This window comes from Cimex lectularius, unplaced genomic scaffold (genome assembly GCF_000648675.2).
Source record: "Cimex lectularius strain Harlan isolate CLEC.00 unplaced genomic scaffold, Clec_2.1 scaffold3, whole genome shotgun sequence".
NCBI lineage: Eukaryota > Metazoa > Arthropoda > Insecta > Hemiptera > Cimicidae > Cimex > Cimex lectularius.
The window spans coordinates 3,217,782-3,240,733 of record NW_019392688.1 but is presented as its reverse complement, the minus strand read 5'-3'; the positions used below and the strand labels follow the sequence as shown (position 1 = coordinate 3,240,733).

General features: G+C 33.0%; 1 protein-coding gene across 7 annotated transcripts; it reads left to right on the top strand.

The window, feature by feature from the left end:
- Positions 1-838: 838 nt before the first annotated feature.
- Positions 839-18,999, top strand: LOC106662225 (protein 4.1 homolog). 7 transcript variants are annotated; one of them, XM_024225809.1, is made up of 18 exons: positions 841-1,022; positions 10,997-11,105; positions 11,167-11,314; positions 11,368-11,443; positions 11,509-11,730; positions 11,785-12,293; positions 12,355-12,455; positions 12,654-12,710; positions 12,916-12,986; positions 13,071-13,155; positions 13,238-13,853; positions 15,005-15,384; positions 15,459-15,572; positions 15,841-15,948; positions 16,052-16,150; positions 16,317-16,517; positions 18,430-18,489; positions 18,550-18,999. In XM_024225809.1, exons 2-18 carry the CDS (start codon positions 11,049-11,051, stop codon positions 18,670-18,672), a joined length of 3,027 nt encoding a protein of 1,008 aa, XP_024081577.1. In that variant the 5' UTR covers positions 841-1,022; positions 10,997-11,048; the 3' UTR covers positions 18,673-18,999. The 7 variants fall into 7 exon arrangements, with proteins under 7 accessions (XP_024081576.1, XP_024081575.1, XP_024081577.1 ...); XM_024225803.1 differs by having other exon boundaries at positions 13,238-14,389; positions 14,467-15,384; XM_024225804.1 differs by lacking the exon at positions 841-1,022 and adding an exon at positions 1,316-1,406 and having other exon boundaries at positions 13,238-14,389; positions 14,467-15,384.
- Positions 19,000-22,952: the final 3,953 nt, after the last annotated feature.

Sequence of the window (22,952 nt, the reverse complement as noted above, 5' to 3'; positions counted from 1 at the left end):
TCATGCTAAATTACATTCACACACCATACTACATTCACACTACCACAGATTACTCCATATTCCTTGCAGTAATTGGGGGTAAGCCCTTCATTTGCACTAATTAATCACATTCATACATTCATTCTCACTAGTCCAGATTACTCGATATTCCTTGGAGTAATTGGGGATGTGCCCTTCTATTCACGCTAATAAATACATTCACACTACCCCGTATTACTCTATATTCCTCGAGGTAATTGGGGATAAACCTTCATTCGTCCTAATGAATTACATTCATACATTTATTCTCATTACCCCACAGTACTCGATATTCCTCGAGGAATAAATATAATTGTTAGTTATCGACGAGGATTTTATTTGTAAATTTTATACACTTATATTTGTATTGTTTCTGTATTTTATATAGCAGTAGAATAAAATAAATAAATAATATTTGGGGTTCAGATCCCGCTGAAACCAACATTGACGTTTAAATGTTTCGCTCTAAAATCAATATCGAAAGAAGTGGCTTCGATAAAAATCGATTGGATTGATTTTCTTATTTTGCGTTGTTTTTGTCGAATCGTCAAAAAATGTGCCAATCTTGTAAATTATGTCTTTTGCAATAATGTAATGTAACGCTATTTGCAATTATGTTGTTGTTGATTTTTTATTTATTTTAATTATTTTTATTGATTGTTTTTTTTTTAAGGATAAAATGAATAAATAAAAACGTGTTTTGGGTTGTTTTATAAAAAAACTTCTATTATCAAATTGAATAAAATTAAAGCGTTTGATCAATTGTTGATTTTGTGGGGATTTGAAATTAAAGCTCGACTTGAATTCAGTCACTTGGGAGTGCCGGCGCCATCTTGCATTCTCCAATCGGTAAACGCCTACTTTTTTTGGGCGTGTTTGTGTTTGTGTTGAGTTTTCCGTTTCGATTTTCCCTCTGTGTTGGGTCAAATTTGTGAAAAACCCCGACCTGTTTTCCACCTCCGGGATCCGCCCTCGGGGCCTTGAACGTTTTCCGAGAACCTAAGGTAAGAAAGACGACCCCATCAAGCCGTCCCCGGATTTCCTTATCTCATTTAATTTTATCTAACCTCCTTTTTCAATTTTATCCGTTTGTTTTTCCCGTTGGGCAAATAGAAAAGAAAAACATACGCCACGGCTCCCGCCGCGGAGGAAGAAAATATCTTGGCCCATTTTTTCAAACATTCCAATTTGGATTAATGGAAATGACCTTAATTCCGCGCCTTGGACTAAAGATGAGCCGGGAGTTTCTTTAATACGTTTGTTTCCCTTGAGCCCCAGTCTTCCTGAGCAGTCCAAGCTCTTTAGCTTTAATTTTGGTGGGTTTCGTCAAGATCCGTAGTTCCGAGTCAAAAGTAGTTGCACAAGGCCCAATTTGACGATTCAGAAAGGTTGTTTTCATATTATAAAAAATTCAACTGCTTGTTTAAAAAAAAAAAAATCACCTATATTAACAGTTTATAATTTCCTTTTAAAAAAATCAATTTTTTCACATTCAGTAAGAGCTATTAAACATTAATTACTAAATAGTAAAACAAAAAACTTCATTTTAACTTAACACATAATAATCACTTTTTGCTCACTTTATTCTTTTTTCTATATATTTTTATTTATTTATAATTATTTTTTATTTCACTTTTTACTCACCCCACTTTTACTCTTTATACATATATATTAATTATTGTTAAATATTAAAAAAATAAATAAATAAATAAGCATTTTAACGACAGCAAATTAAATAGATTCAAAAAGAAAAACTTATTTTAACACTTCAATTAATAATATCTTTATAAGTTAAAGTATTAAAATAGGAATTTTTTAAATTAAGAATAAATATCTAGCAGAAATTTTTTTAAATAAGTATTATATTAAATTAAAAAACCTAGAATGTCAGAGGCCAATAAAAAAATTATATTTTTCACTGGTATTTTTTGTTATAGTTGCACTCCTTTTGCAGNTTGAAGTCCGAAAAACCTGAATTACAGCGCAACTAAATATTATTCTAATAAATATTGTAATAAAATAATTTTAAATTAGTGATTAAATTTTATTTTTATTTATTAATTAAATTATTAATTTATTTTAAATTTATATTGTAAAAGAGGAACGATAAACTGTAAATATTGTTTTGCTATTTTTCTGTTGCAACCTAAGAGCATAATAATACACCTAATTGAATTAGAACTAATCAGAGCGAGTGCTCCTTCCTAAAAGTAAAAGTATACACTATACACAGATTTTTTTTTTTAATTTTATTTATTCATTTTTTACGAGGTGTACCCAGATTTAATTAATTCGTTTTAAATTATGCTTATGCGTGCACAATACTTGGGGTGTTATGTCAGTTTTATTTGGGGAAGTACAGATTTGAATTGTTGAATTGATCCGTCAATTTAATTATCAATACTGATTCGACACACATCTCTGGTTTGCTCACCTTTGTTCTGTTATATTTTATTTACTTACCATTGGGTACTTTATATTGCTTTGTTTTTTCTTATGTACATACCTGCTTTCTTAATTGGTAATTTTTTTCTTTACATATTTTTTAAATTTCCTTTTTTTATTATTATGAATTAGAACTAACCAGAGTAAATGAAAAGTAAAAGTGTAAACTAAACGCAGATTTGTGTTTATTTTTTAATATTTTTAAAGCTTATTTGAACTACAAAGTTATTTGAGATATATATTGATTTAATTAATTCGTTTTTAATGATGCTTGTGCAGACCTGTAATGTACCTATCAGCTTTTTTTAATTATTAGTTTCTTTTCTTTACGTATTTTTTCAATTTCCACATTGTTTTTTTTTATGATTATGAATTAGAACTAATCAGAGTAAGTGCTCCTTCCTAAAAGTAAAAGTATAAACTGTACACTTTTTTTTATGATGGTATTTCAACCACGAGATTATTTGAGTTATACCCAGATTAAATTAATTCGTTTTTAATTATGCTTGTGTGCTCCACTTTCCGGGGGAAAGGACAACAATTGGGGAGTTTTATCCAAATCAGTTTTATTTGGGGAATTTTATTTTAAGTAAGGATTTCCTTTTTGGAATATCTGGGTGGTGTATTTGATCCGTACAGATTAATTGAATACAGATTTGAATTAGTCCGTCAATTTAATTATCAACACTGATTCGACACACAATATCTCTGGTTTGCTCTCCAGTCAATCTCACCTTTGTATTTTTCTGTTTTATTTTATTTATTATTGTGTGCTTTGTATTGCTTTGTGTTTTATGTACCTACCAGCTTTTTTAATGTTTAATTTTTTCTTTAAATATTTTTTTAAATTTACATATTGTCATTTCATGATACCAGCAACAACCTCCGGCAGACAATTTTAATCCATGTTTTTATATGCTTATAAATTTTTATTTAATTTTATTTTTTTGTGGTATTCTTTTTTTTTTCTTTTGTTGTAAATGAAAGTACCTATCTACATTAATAATTTTCAAATATTAAAAACTTAAGCTTTTTAACAACAACAAAATAAATGCAAAAAGAAAAATTCTTATTTTAACCCCTTAATTTAAAAATATATAAAAGACAAACAGTAAACTGTAAATATTGTTTTCCTATTTGTCTGTTGCAACACATGAACAATAAATACACCTAAGTGAATTAGAACTAACCAGAATAAGTGCTCCTTCTTAAAAAGTAAAAGTATACACTGTACCCAGATTTAATTAATTTGTTTTAATGAAGCTTGTGCTTGATTAAATAAACTTGTAGTTCAATTGTCCCATTAGTATTTGTGGTGATATCAAAACCAGTGTAGCAGACAGGCCGGGATGATCAAGGACAGTCAATCTACAAAAATAAAAATAATGTATCATCTTTATTTATAAACGGTCTCTTAGGACCATTAATGCCTTTTTAACGTCTTCAACGTTGGACCTACATAATATGTATGCATTTTAAGTAAAAAAGATGATATAGTTGAGAGTTGAAAGAACAATACATACTCAAAAGACAGATAAATGCCTCAACTCGCGATTTAACTCTGGGTTCCGATTGAAATATAGTTTAACTTCTGCTAAACAATGTTTGTTTTTTGGTTTAGCCATTAAGAAAATAAGTTGCTAGTTCAATTAAGACTAGCTAATTGTGAAGCATTACTTAAAATAATATAATACGTAATATTCTACAATGGAAGTTATAAAATCAATACAAATGACATTTGTTTAGTTTGTTGTTAAAACGTAACTATTTTATTTTTCTGTTCAAATCCAATTTATTTTGTTTGTTTGCTGTTACTTAATTATGTATTTTTATTTTTCAAAATGTTAACATCTTGTATTTTAACTTATGTTTTAAATTGTAATGTTGTGCATCACCCTCCTGGTATATGTAATGCTTACAATTCTTACTATAATACAATAAACAATTTCTATTCTATTCTATTCACATTCTTTCAAATTGCAGTTTATTTATCTTTTTTTTTCTTTACATGTCAGTTGAAAAGTCCAGGGGAAAAACAATGCAGGGGTCTTGTGGTTTAAATAGTGCAATGGAAAAAAACAGTTTATAATTTTTATCTGATGGAATTGCATCATTCTTCCCATTTTTAAGTATATAGTTATCATAAAACTGTATCCATCAAGCTTGGTGTTTCAATAGTCAAATAACTATAAGTATTCAACAGTATACAGTAATCCCTTAACATTTACGGATGTTTAGTTCCAGAAAACTGCCGTGAATGTTAAATCTGCGAATTTTGAGTCTATTTTCCTATGGTATAAGGAGGGTTACGTTCCATGACACCAAAAATTAAGACTCAATTCAGAACTTAAAAAAACGTTGAGTCAAAATAAACATAATAGGAGACACAACAGTGTTTGAACATGTTGTTTTCATTGTTTGTATTTTTTGGCGTACAAGGCAAAAAATAACTAATAATTGTCCGCTGTTTCACCGAATAATTAATTTTCTTTAAGAATTTCCACATAAGGCTTTGGAGCGGCGTCGACATCCCTCTTAAACTTAAAACTTCAATTTAAAGATGGGTCCATATCCATTGCATTTTTAATAAGTTGGTCCCTCAAGGTTAAAATTTCCCTGGTCTGTTTCAGAAAAAAGTTTTGGTCTGCTTAAAAAATGTAACATGTTCAAAATTTTATTCTTTCAACAAGGGTCAGGACGTTTTTTTTTTTTTTCTGTTTTGAAAGAGGAGGCATTTTGCGGCACAAATTCCACTTGAGAAAACAATGAAAAAGCAAATGTCAAAACTTTTCTCATTTTTTCATACGTGAATAGTGAAAAATGCAAATTTCAACAAGTGTTGTATTCAAAGTAATCTGTTTATAAATAGTATTTGTTTTGATAATAGAGGTTTATCTATCATGTTGTAGCATTGAACTCCCATACTTTTAGGCTTATTGTAAGTTCATACCTTTTATGAAGTTCCAGGAAGCCAACTGCTATGATTTAGGGTTTCTTGTAAACTATTTCATTCCTTGGACCAGTCTTCGCAGTTGTAAAATTTAAGGAACATTCTTACAGAAAGGCTCATTATTATTTTTTTTTAATTAATTATTTTTTTATGAGGGGTCCTCAACAGCAGAGGTCTTATCGGCCCTCAGGGTGTCAGTGTTTTTGAAAAAAGCCCATTCGTAAGTATGTTGGGTTTGAATGCATGGATTCGAACCTGGGACCTTGCAGTGATTGTTTGTATAGTTGAGTTTTATCTAGCATGTTGAAGCAGTGGCCTTGCACATTTTTAGGCTTATCATAAGTCATTCCTTTTTATGGCATGTTTAAGGCTTGGTTGTAAACTATTTCATTCCACGGACTGGTTTTGTCGTCACAGTCGTACAATTTGGTGAATGCTCTTACAAAAAGGCTTGTTTTTGTTTATTGTTTTGATATTTAGTTTTAACTGGCTTCTTGAAGCATTGGCCATGTTTACTTTTAGGCTTATCATAGGTCCATACTTTTGATCAAATTTCAGGCAGCTAATTGGTCTGATTTAGGCTTGTAAACTATTCCTCGGATTAGTTTTGACTTCACAGTCATAAAATTTGAAGAACACTCTTACAGAGAGGCTCATTTCTGTTTATTGTATGATTATTTGTCTTTAAACTACAGTGTCTGTCAGTTGTCTAAGGCTGCTGAATGAAAATAATTTATTAACCAATTTAAATTTTAAAATATTGATCATGTCTAATATCTGGCTTTTAATTTATGTGTATGTGTTCTTACGTTCTTGTGTACTTTATGTCTTCTTACACATTTGGTTTATCAAGTTAAGAACCTATTACAAGTTCTGGAACTATAAATTTCGAAGTTTTATCCTGGCAACTTCTCATAATGGATTTGTTATCTTTTGGCAAAAGTTGTTGTATTCTTATAATAGTGTTAATCTGTTTACAACTCAAAGCTTGGATCTGTGCCCATTTTTTTTCCGTCTTGTGTTCGTTGTACTCTTTGGTGATTAGACGATGCAGACCTGGTTATGGTGTTATGTTCTGACAGCCAATGTGACCAAATCTTTGGTTTCAGTTCTCACGGTACCTGAATACTGGTATGTTAACTGTGAGAAAACTTTGTCATGTGTAAGGATAGTGCAATTTTATATTGTTTGGCTTTTTTAGGTCAGTATACCAAGTGCGGACACTGTATTTCCATATTCTCTTTTCCAGCCAGCAATTCAGTAAAGTATGGGGTTTTAATCATATTGTATAAATTTTGCTCCCTTGGAAAATTCATGATTCACTGGTACGGTTGAGTTCAAGCAGATTTACCCTGTGATACGAGAGATAGGCCTTTGCATCATATTCAATTTTTGCTTATGTATTTTTAGTGCCGTAGGAAAAGATATGATTATGGAAACTTTGAAATAGGGTTTTTGTTTCCCAAGCACTGCAGCCTTCTGGCTTTGTTCTTTCTTAGTTCCTTAGTGCATTTGACTCCATAACATGCTGAGCACATCGGTTCTCATTAGACCGAAGTTACAGCCGACTCCTGGACTTGGATCCTTCTCCTAAGGAGTGCTAGGTTATTAACTGTTGTTGCTACATTTCCTTTCCCTGATTTTTCTTTGTATCCCAGATTATGTTTAGCTTCATTGAGCAGTTGATTCACATCCCAAGATGATATGGGTGCTGTTTCTTCCTCCTCATTGGCAGACTAGGGGGGTTTTCATTCGAATAACGGATAATTTTTCATTCGCGCCAATCATCCGAAAGTTTTGTAGATCATTTTTGATCTAGATAATGCGTGCCCGCCCCCGAATAACGAATAAAAAATTATCTGCCGAGCCATGGATGTCGAATCATCTACTTTCATCTAGATGAAAAATCATCTGTTATTCGTGGCATAGATAACCTTATAGATAACTTCATTCAAGTGAGTAGTACCTATACGCTGTACACTTTGCTTGTATTGCACTTCATAAGTGTTGCTGTAGCTAATATAGTTTTTCCGTCTAATTAATCCTTCCCCCTTCTCTCTGTTTTTTACAAAAGCTGATATACAATGAGAAAGGAATTATTTTAATTCCAGTAGGTACGAGCTATGTGGTTTGTTTACTAGGTTAATCATCGCAGCTAACGGTGTTGACATGTGTACGTACCGGCTATTTTTAAGGAAGTAGCTTCCTGCTAGCTACAACATGAAAAGGATTAAGGTTGCTTGATTTTAGACACGGAAAAGTTGACCATTAATGATAAAACTTATTTAGCCAAACGCCTGTTTATCTGATCAAATAGTATGTAACAACCTGTACGAAAGCTGAAGTACATGATTTACTCTCACTTCGCAGTGGATAGGTATGCACTTACTACAGTGTTTGTACTATCTTCAATATCTATTTTATCTCAAATATTGCTACACTATATAGCCGATTTCAACCAGTAACAGCCTGAGTAGAAGCGAAATCCGTGGAAGTAAAATGAAACTGAATTGTGGACCGATCTATACCCTGCCAGTGTTCCGTTATTTCCCATTATCTAGATAACGCTTTATTCGAATAAACGGTCATCCGCATATTTCACGAATAATGCATTATCTAGATAATGCGTCATCTAGGTGATGCGTTATCTAAAAGACAGTCATCTTCACAGAAGATAATGGAATAAAAAAAATCATCTGTTCAACTTATCTAGATAACGCGATTGGTGGAGGAAACTATAGAATAGGATCTCTTTCAGGTTTGAGAACAAGGTAACCCTTATTTGGATACCAGCACATAAAGGACACCATGGCAATGGTGGATGGCCTAGCCAAAGAAGGTTCTAATACTGCGTTTGTTGGACACAACCGGTATTACCTCACTCTATGAGCACAGCGAAAGAGAGTAATTAATAACTGGGGCATGAAACAATTCCTTAGGGAGTGGAATTTATCCCCCGGACACAGGCAATCGAAAGAGTTTGTTAAGGCGATCAAACCAGCAGAATCAAAATTGCTATTCTCTATCTCAAGGAAAGGAATTAGGTATTCTGACGGGCCACTGCCCACTGAGAAGACACCCCTTCGTATTGGGTATCCTACCAGATCCCTTTTGCCGTTTTTGCGAAATAAAAGAAGAAACAGCAAGGCACTACCTTGCAGAGTGTGATAGGTACACAGGTCTAGATTTGACTCCTTAGAAGGAGAGGACATCACCAATTCACTCCCCGAGATTAAATGGTCCAAAATCTTGGGGTTTGTGAATAGGTCCAAGAGGTTTAGGCAGGACACGTGAGCCGACCAAGTCCCAGACCTTTTAGGGATGAGGTACGAGTCTACCCAGGCATTTAATCCCTCGGGTCTTGGTCGCCCTCCCTGCATAATATATATAGATAACGATTTATTTGAATAACCCTCTTCTCTGCTCATTGGGGTCTTCAATGTACTCATGTTGTATAGATGTTTTCTCAACTGCCAGTGACCAGTATAAAGTCCTATTACGCCTCTGAGTTTAGCCCTTGGGTGAGTTTGTCATTCTTGATGCGGGTTGTTTTAGCATAAACTTTTTTCTAGAATTTATCCACTTCTCCTTTTGTATTTTTTGGATCCATTCTGTAATAGAGAATTCTGTGTTTGTTTTTTATCCCAAAGAAAGATTCAGGGCCTACAGACTGTCCATTGTGTCTGCCTTTTTATTACCCAAAATTTCCTTGTGTCTTGGCACCCAAGAAATCTGTTGGCTGTGTTTCTCCAGATGTGGAAATTTCAGATTCATTTGGCTAACTTTGATGTGTGATTTTTTACATACTAATGTTTTAGTTCTGTATGGTTATTTGATCTTAAGAGGAATTTTTTTGTCTGTAACCTTTTATAAAATTTTGTTAGGCGCAAGCATTGATGGCATGTATTTCAGCTTGAATGAGTTTGATTGCAAATATTTTGGGCTTTTACCGAAAACGCCTGATCTAGTTCCTTCATTTGTTTTGGAGCCTCCTGAATTCTCCTTTGTAGTATGTTGAAATCTTATAGGATTTTGTAGTGTTTCTGGAGGATTATGTAGTCAGTTCCCATTTCTAAGAATAGGTGTCTGATTTTATTAGTTATTGTTGTATGCCTGAAGTGCTAGTCCTCCAATTTGATTGTTTCTGGAGCCTGTAATGCTTGGTTGCTTGTTTTTGCCGAGGTCCACCAGATTAGTGAGCCATAGGATAATTTGGGTCTTATATAGCCAGTAGGCTATTTTTGGTTTTATCTCCAAGATTTGTTTATAGTTCTTCTTGGGGTCATTAGTGGTTTTTACTTTTTTTTATGATGTAGTGCAGTGATGGTTCCAGGTTAATTTATTATCAAAGATTAACCCTAAGTATTTGACATCATTTTTTAACTATACCATTTCATTATAGAAGGATATGCTTTGTATTTTGATACTTCTTTAAGTCCCTGTAGTGTGCACCATTGGCTCTATCATGTTCAGTGCTCTTAGGATGAACTCTTTTAATATTGAGGCAAGTTTTCCCCTGACTGTATGTATTTTTAGTTCTGAAGATGACTCAATATTTATTTTCGCTTTAATCACCCCAAAATTAATTTTTAATTTGTTGTGCTTTAATTTTCCAAATTCTTTAGCTGCATAAACAGCATTGATTGGTAAATAATTCAAGTTACCTTTTTCTTTATTTGTCACACCGCCGTTTATACATTTTTTCTCATGCAGGATACGACGAGAGTATAAACAGTTTTAATCTTATCTTCCCACTAGATATGTAATATAAATAAGGAAACTCGTTAAGCCGAACTGGTACGTAGTTGGGGTTGTTTCTATTCAATTAACCGACACAGCGTGGCCTTAAATATTTTGTTTTATATACAGCCCATGATTTATGTTTTTAAAGCAAACCTTTTGACCAAAATATACATTACTTGGCTTTGTACAATCTTAAAAGAAAAATATAGCATCAAATGGTTCAAAATAAGGTTTGCTTTATCTTTTTAAAATTAATTAGAGAATATTTAAGCAATACAATTAATAGTTTAGGGTTAAAGGTCATTTCATTAAGAAAATGTATTTATCTTAAATGTTATAAAAACTTATGAAATTGAACTTGTTTGGTACTTTTATTTAATTATAAAGATATATTTTTTAATAATGAATAAGATGATAATTTGTAATATAATTTCTAATTAATTTGTAAAAGGTTTTGACAAGAGAGTGTGAATGAAGGCCAGATTGTGAATAATTTTTTCTGTTAGACCAAGACCTATTTGTTTCTGTTATCTCCCCTAAAAAATATTGGTCTTGGGTAAAATTATAAAAGATTCGGGGTCCTTGGACACGTTCGTCATCTTCCTCCCTACCACTTTCCCCAAATTGCATATTTCCCTCTATAAATTACAATTTTCTTAACAGGGAAGGTCAGCTGTGGGAGTTCTCCAATTGAGACCATTGTTATTAAATTATCACAGCTTCAATTAAAACTTTTTTTTGTCGGCATGATTGTTTTTTTCTTTTCAGTATAAATTTGCATTGTTATAATTTAAATGCCGGATGAAAGTAAAAGTTGTAATTTGATCCTTGTGTTTTAAGCGAGTCGCAGAGAAGGGAAGAATTTTCTTAGACTGTTTCACATCCAACGAAGATGCTGACCATTTTGGTCCGAAAGCTCGACGGGGACGTCCTGAATGTCCAGGCGGAGGTAACGTAACGAATTTTGCACTTAACGTTTTAACGCAGCTAAATAATAACTATTATTTCAGAGGAAGGACAAGGGTGAAGTCGTCTTCGACAAGGTGTGCGAATCTGTCGATTTGGTGGAGAAAGATTATTTCGGACTTCAGTACGAAGATAAGATGGGAGTTACAAACTGGCTCGACCTCAATAAAAGACTCGGTCGCACCATGAAATGTAAGTTTTTATTAACATTTCACCCTTGTGTTACATTAAGTTTTTTGTTTCAGCTGACCACTGGGAGTTTCAGTTTGCTGTTAAGTTCTATCCTCCAGACCCATCTCAACTTCAAGAAGATGTTACAAGGTACGCCAAAAGTTTTTTACATTAAATAATTAAACTCTTCTAATATTTTTTCATATTTTATCTAGATACCAACTCTGCCTCCAGATCAGGAATGATATACTGACTGGAAAACTGCTTTGCTCATTTGTGACGTATGCGATGCTCGGCTCGTATCTCGTCCAATCAGAATTGGGAGATTATTCACCTGAAGAATATCCCGACGCTTCATATTTGAAGAACTTCAGATTTGCCCCTGATCAAACGCCTCAGTTGGAGGCCAAAGTAATGGAACTTCATAAAACTCACAAGTAAGTTTGTTTAAAATTTTATTAGAGTACGATTTTAAAAATTTTATTTTCTAGGGGGCAAACACCAGCTGAGGCCGAGCTCCACTATTTGGAGAATGTGAAGAAACTTGCAATGTACGGCGTGGACTTTCACCCTGCCAAGGATTCCGAGGGCGTCGATATCACGCTAGGCGTTTGCAGCACAGGGCTGCTTGTGTATCACGAGAGATTAAGAATTAATCGTTTCGCCTGGCCCAAAATTCTGAAAATATCTTACAAACGGAACTACTTTTACGTAAAGATACGTCCGGGCGACTACGAGCCGTATGAAAACACTATCGCCTTCAAGCTCGATAGTCACAGGGCAGCTAAAAGGTTGTGGAACGTCTGCGTCGAGCACCACACGTTCTTCCGCCTTATGACACCCGAGGATGTAGCCCGTCCTGGACTCATTCCTGGCCTTTCGAATAAATTCCCATCCCTTAGGAAAACTCATTACCAGACGAAACGCAACACTATTGAACGGGAGCCACCTTCCTCTTTCAGGAAAAGCCAAAGATACCCTACTTCAAAAAGCCTGGATCGTAAGTATAATTTTATAATATAATATTATTCAAGTATATTAATGATTTATTAATATTTCAGCACTTGTTGAACAGCCTTCAAACAGAGAAAAGGACACAGCTAATAAACGTCATACCATGCCACCTGAAAACACTCAAACATCTCCTGTTAAAAGAGAAAAGGTACAAACATTGAAATTACATAGAATATTAGATTACATTTCTACATTTTTTTTTCCAAACTGAAACATAGCCCAACTTCATATTATTCTTATTTGTGGCAAAACAGTTTGAAAAAATTCTGGATTAAACACATAATTTTCCTTATATTTTTTATTAACCTTAGTTTAAAATCTCGTAAACTACTTTTTTGCGCATCAGGAGGACGGAGATAGTGTATCAGCCAGCTCACAAGAAGGCGATTTTAGTATAGATGAGGTGCGGAAAATTCACGAAACAGTTTTTTAAAAACTTGTTCGTCTGTTTGTGTTTGCTGCTCCGTTTTGTGTTGTAGTTCTTGCGCTTTTGCCTTTGTTTTTTTCTTATTTTTTTGTTGTTTTTTAATTGTATTGTTTTGTGCACTACGTTTTTTTTTTAAATGACCCATCCCACCGATGAATAATTAAATTAAATTTTTTTATAGAGGATTCCAGGTGCAGTGCCAGTACTGCCAGTTGGGGAGTTCAGAAAGAAAGAAAGAGAACAGAAAGAGAAGTGAGTTTGTAAAAGCCTAATTAATATTTGCTTGCATCACTATTCAACTCTTGATTATTTTCATTTTATTTGTAATATTTCCAGTGGTGTCGCCAACGAATCCGATGACGAGAAAGAAAACCGCAACAAAGAGGATAACCGTTACAAGGAAGAAAAAAAGAGTAAAAAGGTTAGTTTCAATTAGTTAACCTTATTTTGTAGATGTATTTATTATTTTGCATGAGTTACGTTTTTATTTCATATGCGAGTAGAGCACTGGCCTTGGTCTGTTCAAGAAGAATGAAGGTAAGCGGGACAAGATGGAAGAGATAGGTGTAAAGAGAGAGTACGAATATGACTACGAAGGCGATGAGCCGACCTCCCGCAAGCGATCTCCAAAGGGCTTTTCTTATGAGAAGCGAAATGTCGAAGATTATGCTGAAGAAGAAGAATACGAAGAAGGAATGGAAAGGAGGAGTCCGACTAAGGGGCGCACCTATGCGTTCAATTACGCACCCGAGTTGGACAATAAATCTCCCGAGCCTGAAGAAAAACATTCCAGTCTCTCTGGCTTCTTTAAAAAGAAGAAGAAAGATGATTCTTCTTCGCCTAAAAGAGATTCACCATTGTCTACCTTTTTAGTTGGAAAGTCAAAAGACAAAGATTCTTCTGCTAAAGATAAATCAAAAGAAAGTGATTCTCCTGCTAAAGATAAATCGAAAGAGAGAGATTCTCCTGCTAAAGATAAGTTGAAAGAAAAAGATCCCTCTTTGAAGGAGAAGTTGAAAGATAAAGAAACTTCATTTAGTTTCAAGATGAAAGATAAAGAGGCTTCATCGAAAGATAAGTCAAAAAATAAAGAATCTACATCAAAGGATAAATCTACAGATAAAGATTCTCCCGCTAAAGATAAGTTGAAAGAAAAAGATGCCTCTTTGAAGGATAAGTCAAAAGACAAAGAATCCAAAGAAAAATCGAAAGATAAAGATTCTTTAACTGACAAATTTAAAGGTTCTCCAAAAGATGCCTCTTTGAAGGATAAGTCAAAAGACAAAGAATCTAAAGAAAAATCGAAAGATAAAGAATCTTTAACTGACAAATTTAAAGGTTCTCTAAGCCTTTCAGCCAAGGAAAAATCTAAAGATAAAGATAAGGAATCAGGAAAGTCCAAGTTGAAGGAATTCTTAGAGGCGGAGAAAGCCGGACGTAAATCACCCGACGTATCGGAAAAGAAGAAGGATTCGCTCAGTCCCAAAGGGCTTTTCAGGTGGGGCAAGCGTAAAGACGAAGACGATGATGGCGGGAAGCCTAAAGTAATGAAGACAACAACAAAACAGTCAGTCGTCAAAGATGGAGGAAACGTGACGCACAACATAGAAGAGAAGATAGAAGTTCTGACATCTGGTGACGTGACGCTCAACACAGTAAGTATTATTACTTCATGAATATGATTTTGTAGATATTCTTTTTCCTCCTTTTTTTTTTTTTCTTGTAATAAAAGGCGGAGAGCCTTATGGAGGATCAGGGCAGGATCTCCGAGCAATCTCCAAAGGGCTTCTCTTATGAGAAGCGAAATGTTGAAGATCATGCTGAAGAAGAAGAATGCAAAGAAGGAACGGAAGAAAGGAGTCCGACTAAGGGGCTTAACTATGGGTTCAATTACGCACCCGAGTTGGACAATAAATCTCCCGAACCTGAAGAAAAACATTCCAGTCTCTCTGGCTTCTTCAAAAAGAAGAAGAAAGATGATTCTTCTTCGCCTAAAAGAGATTCACCATTGTCTACCTTTTTAGTTGGAAAGTCAAAAGACAAAGATTCTTCTGCTAAAGATAAATCAAAAGAAAGTGATTCTCCTGCTAAAGATAAATCGAAAGAGAGAGGTTCTCCTGCAAAAGATAAGTTGAAAGAAAAAGATGCCTCTTTGAAGGAGAAGTTGAAAGATAAAGAAACTTCATTTAGCTTCAAGATGAAAGATAAAGAGGCTTCATCGAAAGATAAGTCAAAAAATAAAGAATCTACATCAAAGGATAAATCTACAGATGAAGATTCTCCCGCTAAAGATAAGTTGAAAGACAAAGATTCTTTAACTGACAGATTTAAAGGTTCTCTAAGCCTTTCGGCCAAGGATAAATCTAAAGATAAAGATAAGGAATCAGGAAAGTCCAAGTCGAAGGAATTCTTAGAGGCGGAGGAAGCTGGACATAAATCACCTGACGTATCGGAAAAGAAGAAGGATTCGCTCAGTCCCAAAGGGCTTTTCAGGTGGGGCAAGCGTAAAGACGAAGATGACGATGGCGGGAAGCCTAAAGTCGTGAAGACAACAACAAAACAGTCGGTCGTCAAAGATGGAGGAAATGTGACGCACAACATAGAAGAGAAAATAGAAGATCTGACATCTGGTGACGTGACGCTCAACACAGTAAGTATTATTACTTCATGAATATGATTTTGTAGATATTCTTCCCCCCCTTTTTTTTTTTCTTGTAATAAAAGGCGGAGAGCCTTATGGAGGATCAGGGCAGTTCACCTTATGTCATGGCAACCGCAGTAACCACACGGACTGCAATGACTACTGAGGACTTGGGAAAGAATGCAAAAACAAGCCAGGTTAGTTATTTAAAAGCTTCAAAATAAATTTATGATATAAACATTCTCCAGCAATTTTGATACAATTTATTTTATAATTTAACACATCATTTTATCTCATTAAATTAAATTATTCAAAATGATGATTTAAAGGTTTGTAAGTATACATATACTAACGCAAGGAGCAGGATCAAAAACACTGCTGTCATTTTGGTTTTTGGTTTTTCTTAGTAAATTTTTTTTTTTCTTTTGACCATTCGTCATTTATTCTCGATTTTATGCATGCCAGGTTGAAGAAAAGACAGTTGCAAGGACAACAACAACAAGCGGGACAAGGCAAGAACAACGAGTTGTGACCCAAGAGGTTAGGGCTACAACTGTTGTTTCGGAGCCACAGGTAAACTTTATCCCGTATTTTATATTTTTATTTTTATTTTTTTAATTTAATTATGCATGGGCCCGGCATGATCCATTTGCTTTTGATTACCCTCAAAAAAAAGGATACGAGACGATCGAGCATGAGTTCAACATCATCCGACGACTCTGGCACCCCTATCGATTTGGACGTTTCTACCTCATACTGCTTACCTCCATATCAGGTCAGTTTGATTCAATTCCGACCCTGCTCGTTTGAACACAGTGTCGCTTGCCATTTTGAATTATAAAAGTTGTACAATTTCATTTAAAAAAAAGCACCTTTTTGCTTTTGATTTTCTTCTTTCTTTTTTTTTATTTATTTAATTTTTTTTTATAATAAAAACAAAGGAGCCGATTGTGGAGACAGAAGCGGTATTCATAACAAGTGGTAAGACGGAGATGCCGCAAGCGACGACTACAGCGCCGCTTGTCACAACTTCCACCGGGCTCATCGGGCCGCCGACGATTCAAGCAGACACAATTGTGTCGGGAGAAATCATTTCCTCTCAAACAATCACCTCAAAAACTAGGACTGTGGAGACAGTGACGGTAAGATAGAAAGGATTTCAAAAGCATTGAGCAAAAATATATGTAAGTTGGTTAGATTGCTACCAGTTATTAGAGAATAAAATCACTTTAAGTAACCTTAGAAATTAAATTATAATCAAATGTCCATCGAACAAATGACTGACCTGATCAATTTTGCGAGCTGCACTATGGCTTATGACACGCGTAGCAGTTGACCGAAGGTTTACTCAGAGGAAAACCAAGTCAGTGGGTTATTTCTTTGTTGAGGGTAGGACATGACAGACAGTGTGGTTTCGAAACCAAGTCGGTGAGTTATTATAATTTGAAAGTGTTTTTCGAGGAATGGCTGTGCAGTATTCCATCAGCTGTGCCTCATATGTCTGTTTTGCATCCAACTACGGGTAAATCATCTGTTTTTTTTGGTGAATCCTCAATTCCAAGTACAAATTTTTAAAGTCCTTTTTTTCTGTCTTTTTCCCTCTATCAGGTCAACCCACTTTGACTGTTTAGTACATTGCACTATAATTGCCAATATTGGAAAACGACACGATCGAGACCAGCCAGCTCCATCTAGCGAAATGGTGAAACAAACATGATAACATTAGTGAAACTGCAGTGTCCGTAAGATGTGAAAAAAACCACTGCGTTAAACGCTTCGGTCAAAACCGCAACATATGACAGCCCAAAGCTGCATGCTTTCACCAATGTTAAAATAACTGGTGTAGTTGTCTGCCTCAGGTGGCAATAATGTTACCAACTTATTTATATTCTCTCTTATGCTTCTTTTTTTTTTTTTTAAATCAATTAAATCTTGATATATCGTATCTTCAAGGGGATGAAGTGTAAGTACAATATCGCGAGATATGGTTTATCAAGGGTAAAAAATGAAAAGTATGTTATATGAAAAGTTTTCATTTTTATTGCATTTTGTATGGATGTATGTAAGGAAAGTTTTTATTTTAAGTTAAAGTTTATTATGTATATGTTTTGAAAATAATGGTGAATTTTTATTCGCATTAAAAAATTATTTAAACATAGTGAATTGGGGCAACAGTTTAGGCATTGACATGGGGCTGTCATGTAAGGTAAAGGTCCCGGGTTCAAATCCTGCATTCGAACCCGACATGGGCTTTTTTCAAAAAAACACTGGCACCCCAAGGGTTGATATAACCTCTATTATTGTGAATCCTCATTTAAAAAAAAAAATTAATTGCTCTGAACACGTTTTTATCCACATTTGATCCCGTTAAAAAATGACGTAAGCAATTGATCAATTTTTTGGGCTCTTACTCAGAACTTCTTCACCATCCAAGTCATGCGTTTCAGTTAAAATTTCATTGTCGTTGGGCATTCCAGTAACTGCAATGTCTTCAAAATTAACTAAGCCTTTGAATGTGACGAGCCGTCCAATGCGGGCTTGGATTTCATTTCCCAGTTCCACGGCTGTTATACCCTCCTTTAGGAAAGGAAACAACAAGTTCTGATGGAATTTTTTTTTAATGTGGTTACCATTAACTTTTTTCATGCTTCGTCTATAATAGCATTAAGCAATGTGGTTTGTCTTGAGTTAGAGACATCAGGTGTAACACAAAATCCTGGAAACAGCCACATCTGGTCACAATAGACCCTTGTGGTCTATGTGACTTGGGGCTCTCTGTCCACCCATCTAAGGAAACCCCTACCACTCTGTTCATACATTCAGTCAGGATTTCAATGCTAAAATACGAATTATGACATTTTGTTGACCTTGAAGAATGAAAAAAATATGTTACACCAAGGGGACTGAAATACATTGGTTTATTACAAAATTTTATTATTTATTGTAGTTTCGAGATTTTTTCAATATATCAGGATACAAAATATCAAGATTTTACTGTATATATTTTCATTCTGCTTTTCTTTTTTTAATTAATTTTAAATTTATATTTTCCAGTACAAAACTGAAAAAGACGGTGTGGTAGAAACAAGGGTAGAACAGAAAATAACAATCCAGGTATGTTTTTCACTTTGATGATGACGTGTGTTTCTTGAATCTATTAAACTTTTTTTGCAGAGTGACGGCGACCCAATCGACCATGATAAAGCTCTCGCCGAGGCGATTCAAGAAGCAACTGCGATGAATCCAGACATGCAGGTCGAGAAGATTGAGATTCAGCAAGAGAGTCTCCCAAAGTGAACTGCTTTTTAATCTTTCACATTTTGAAAGAAGCTATTTTAAAATATAAAAAAAAGGACCAAAAAATTAAAAAAAAAAAGCCCACCTTTTTTTGCGAGCTATTGAAGGATAACAGCTTTTTCCTTCTTTATTTCAAACAGGCAAGCTTTCACGAAAGGCTTAAAGCACATTAATATTGTACTTGTTCTCTTTTTTAATTAAAAAGGCGTTTAAAAAATGTTAACGAATGTAGTCATAAGACAACAGAGATATATTTTTGTATCGGTAAAAATGTTAAACCCTTGGATTTTCGTGATTTTTGTTTGTTTTTCAAAAGAGGCACAGGACTTTTTTCAATAAAATAACAGACTGTCAACATAGGCATTAGTATTTATTACAATAACGTTTTTTGAAACGAATAGGCCATTTCTTTTTTCAAAAGAATAGTTTAAAAAAAGTCTCAAACTTCAAAACAAATTCGTCCTGTCTCTAGATTTTGTAATAGAGAATTACTTCAAAAGAGAAAACCAATTATAAAATTCCCTTAGATTTTGTTTTTTGATTTATATGATTACATTCCTTTATTATGTTTTTGTTTCTTGAAATCCGTTAAGTTTTTAAACGCACTCACAATATAGAATTTTATTATTATAAAAAAAAAGCTTTTTTATATTATTTTTTTATTTAAATTTTACTTCTTTAATATTAAAAAAAATTGTTATTTGTTTATTTTTTTATTTAAAAAAAGATAATTAAAAATTATTATTATTACCTATAGATATAATATATAATGAATAATATATGTTTAAAAGTTATATGCATTATTTATTCATGCCTTCAGTCCAATTCTTCCTTATTTTTATGAAAAAAACTGTTACCACTCTATTATTTAATCCTCTTCTTTAGTTCGAATTTTAAATATTTGTTCCATAATTTAAACATTTCCCACAGGGTTGTATGGCCTATAATAATAATAATAATAAAGGAGGGAAAATTCAAAGTGGTAGAGCAGCGGCGTATCTAGCCGAAGATCGTGGGTTCGAATCCCGCTCATGCCATTGACTTTTTTATCTCAACTAAAAACCTTAATTAATTGTAATAATAATGGAGTCAGACTAGAAAGGTCTCAGCATGAGTACGTTGTCCTTTCAAATTGTTATCCTTTTATTTTTCCATTCAAATAATATATAAATAAATAAACTAATGCTTCTTAACAATAATAAAAAAACAATAACATTTCTTTTTCTATATCCTCATTTAACTTGCGATTTTGGGCAATGTAGTTTATTACCTCGTGATTTGTATTTTCTTTTCTTTCATTTTAACACTCTGGCACCCTCAAAAATTCTAAAAAGAAATCTTGCAGAACTCTCATTCAAACACTAACTAGCAGACAAACATTCACGGGTATAAGAATTTGAGCAAAGGCCAATTCAAATAAATTTAAGAAAGATATTTATTACTATTATTATTATCCACTCAGCAACAACGCTAATTGCAAGTATATCTAAAAGGGGTCTATTTTAGTAATTTAAAGCTAATTGTAAGTATATCTCAAAGGTACAATTTTAATAATTTAAGGCTAATTGTAAATACCTCAAAAGGGTAATATTTTCGAAATTTACAATTAATTACAAATATATCTCAAAAGGTCAATTTTAATAATTTAAGGCTGATAGTAAATATATCGCGAAGGTTGAGATCTTTGTTTAATAATTTAAGGCTAATTATAATCGTATCTCATAGGGGTAATTTATTCATAATACTCTTTCCTAGATCAGTGTTTTATCCGATTTAAATATAATTTTGTTGACTGACCCTACACGTAAATGAGACTAGGAATCCCCCAAGGTTCAGTCCTGAGTTCAACTCTGTTTAACAATGTGGGAACTGATCTGGAAAGTGAACCTGGAGTTCACAGTTTTTTGTGAATGATTCGTGATATGGGCTTCCAGCAGACATATTTCAAGTTTGTAAAATAAAGCCTCACGGTCGATAAACATGTGCTGTGAAGGTGACACCTATTCAAACCAAAAGAAAAACATTCGCCCAGTAGCTCAAGACCCTAAAGTCTTTTAGTTTGACCATAGATGTAATCATAAACTACAGGATTCAATTGGCCGATGTCTTACATACTGAGGTCATGCTTGCTATGAAAAGATGGACGAATCTCAAAAATGAATGTGCTACGGGATGTAAGTTAAGAACAGTGGATGGAAATCGCTTTCACATTGGAATTAATCAGCTTATAAAGTTAATTAAAACTTATAAGCTTATAAGCCTTTGTTAAAATTAACCCTGTGAGATATACTTACAATCAGCCTTTAATTATGAAATTGACCCTTTGAGAAATACCATTAGTCATAAATTACTAAAATTCCCCTTTGAATAAACTTACAATCAGCATAAATAATTAAAATTGTGATATAAGTACAATTAGCCTAAAATTATAAAATTAACCCTTTGAGATAAACTTCCAATTAGCCTTAAATTATTCAAATAAGCAGTAAATTACTAAAATGACCCTTTGGATATACTTACCATCAGCATAATTAATTAAAATTGAGACTTTGAGATATACATGCAATTAGCCTAACCTTATAAAATTGACCCTGTGAGATAAACTTACTATTAGCTTTAAAATATTAAAATATTTCCCTTTGAATAACTTACCTTTTCCTAATTATAAAATTTACCCTTAAGATAAACTTACAATTAGCCTTAAATAAAATTACCATTCGAGTGTACTTACAATTAGTATAAATAATAAAAAAATTCCCATTGAGATATACTTACAGTTAGCTTAAAATTATAAAATTGACCTTTTGGGAAAAATTAGTCTTAAATTACTAACATTACCATTTGAATATACTTACAATTAGCATAATATAAAAATTCCCCATTGATATATACATACAGCTAGCCTTAAATTGACACTTGAATTTATATTAGCAATTAGCCGTCGATTTTTAAAATTGTCCCTTTGAATAACTTACCTTTTGCCTTAAATGATTAAAATTGACCCTTCAAGATATTTTTGCAATTAGCCTTCCATTTTTAAAATTGTCCCTTTGAATAACTTATCTTTTGCCTTAAATGATTAAAATTGACCCTGTGAGATGTACTTACAATTAGTTATAAAATACTAAAATTACCATTTGAATATACTTACAATTAGCATAATATAAAAATTCCCCATTGATATATACATACAGCTAGCCTTAAATTAACCCTTAAAGATATATTAGCAATTAGCCTTCCATTTTTAAAATTGTCCCTTTGTATAACTTACCTTAAATCATTAAAATTGACCTTGTGAGATGTACTTACAATTAGTTATAAATTACTAAAATTACCAATTGAATATACTTACAATTAGCATAATATAAAAATTCCCCATTGATATATACATACAGCTAGCCTTAAATTGACCCTTCAAGATATATTTGCAATTACCTTCCATTTTTAAAATTGCCCCTTTGAATAACTTGCTTTTTGCCTTAAATGATTAAAATTGACCCTTTGAGATATACATACAATTAGCCTAAAATTATAAAATTTGCCCTTAAAATAAACTTACAATTAGCCTTAAATTACTAAAATTACCATTTGAGTGGACTAAAATAAATAAAAAATTTCCATTGAGATATACTTACAGTTAGCTTATAATTTTAAAATTATAAAATTGGCCCATTGGGATAAATTAGTCTTAAATTACTAACATTACCATTTGAATATACTTACGATTAGCATAAATAATATACAAATTCCCTACTTACTGTTAGCCTTAAATTTCAATAATTTACTCTTTGAGATACACTGTCAATTAGCCTCAAATTGTTAAAATTATCCCTTTGAATATTCTTACCATTTGCCTTAAATTATTTAAATAGCCCTTTGGGATGTAAATTGTAAGGCTGTAAATTGTATTCGGTTCAATCAATTGATAAAGTGTGAAATTAAATCCAGGCCACCTACAAGCACGTATAACTTGCTGAGATTTAAGAGTTCTGATTAGTTATCACATAAATAAATAAACTGCACCTTAATCTTTTTTTATGACTGTTAACTATTTGTCAATACTTCATGTAATTGTAAAAAAAAAAGGCTTGTTTGAAAATGGGATAGTACATATAAAAATGGACAAAACTATCTTTTCTTTAAGAACAATTACATAAATTATATCTCAAATTTACAAATAGATTCAATGTTTTAATTTTGAATAAAAATTTTATTTTATTTTTTCTTCTTTTTTCCCATACATCGAGACAAAGACAACAATAATGATAAATAATGATTAT

What these genes read in the sequence shown, in the direction of transcription:
- LOC106662225 (XM_024225803.1), top strand. Translation starts at nt 11,049, where the DNA reads ATGCTGACCATTTTGGTCCGAAAGCTCGACGGGGACGTCCTGAATGTC. An exon ending in TACTTCAAAAAGCCTGGATC is followed by an intron (nt 12,294 to 12,354) that starts GTAAGTATAATT and finishes TTAATATTTCAG; the next exon opens with CACTTGTTGAACAGCCTTCA. An exon ending in GCGATTTTAGTATAGATGAG is followed by an intron (nt 12,711 to 12,915) that starts GTGCGGAAAATT and finishes ATTTTTTTATAG; the next exon opens with AGGATTCCAGGTGCAGTGCC.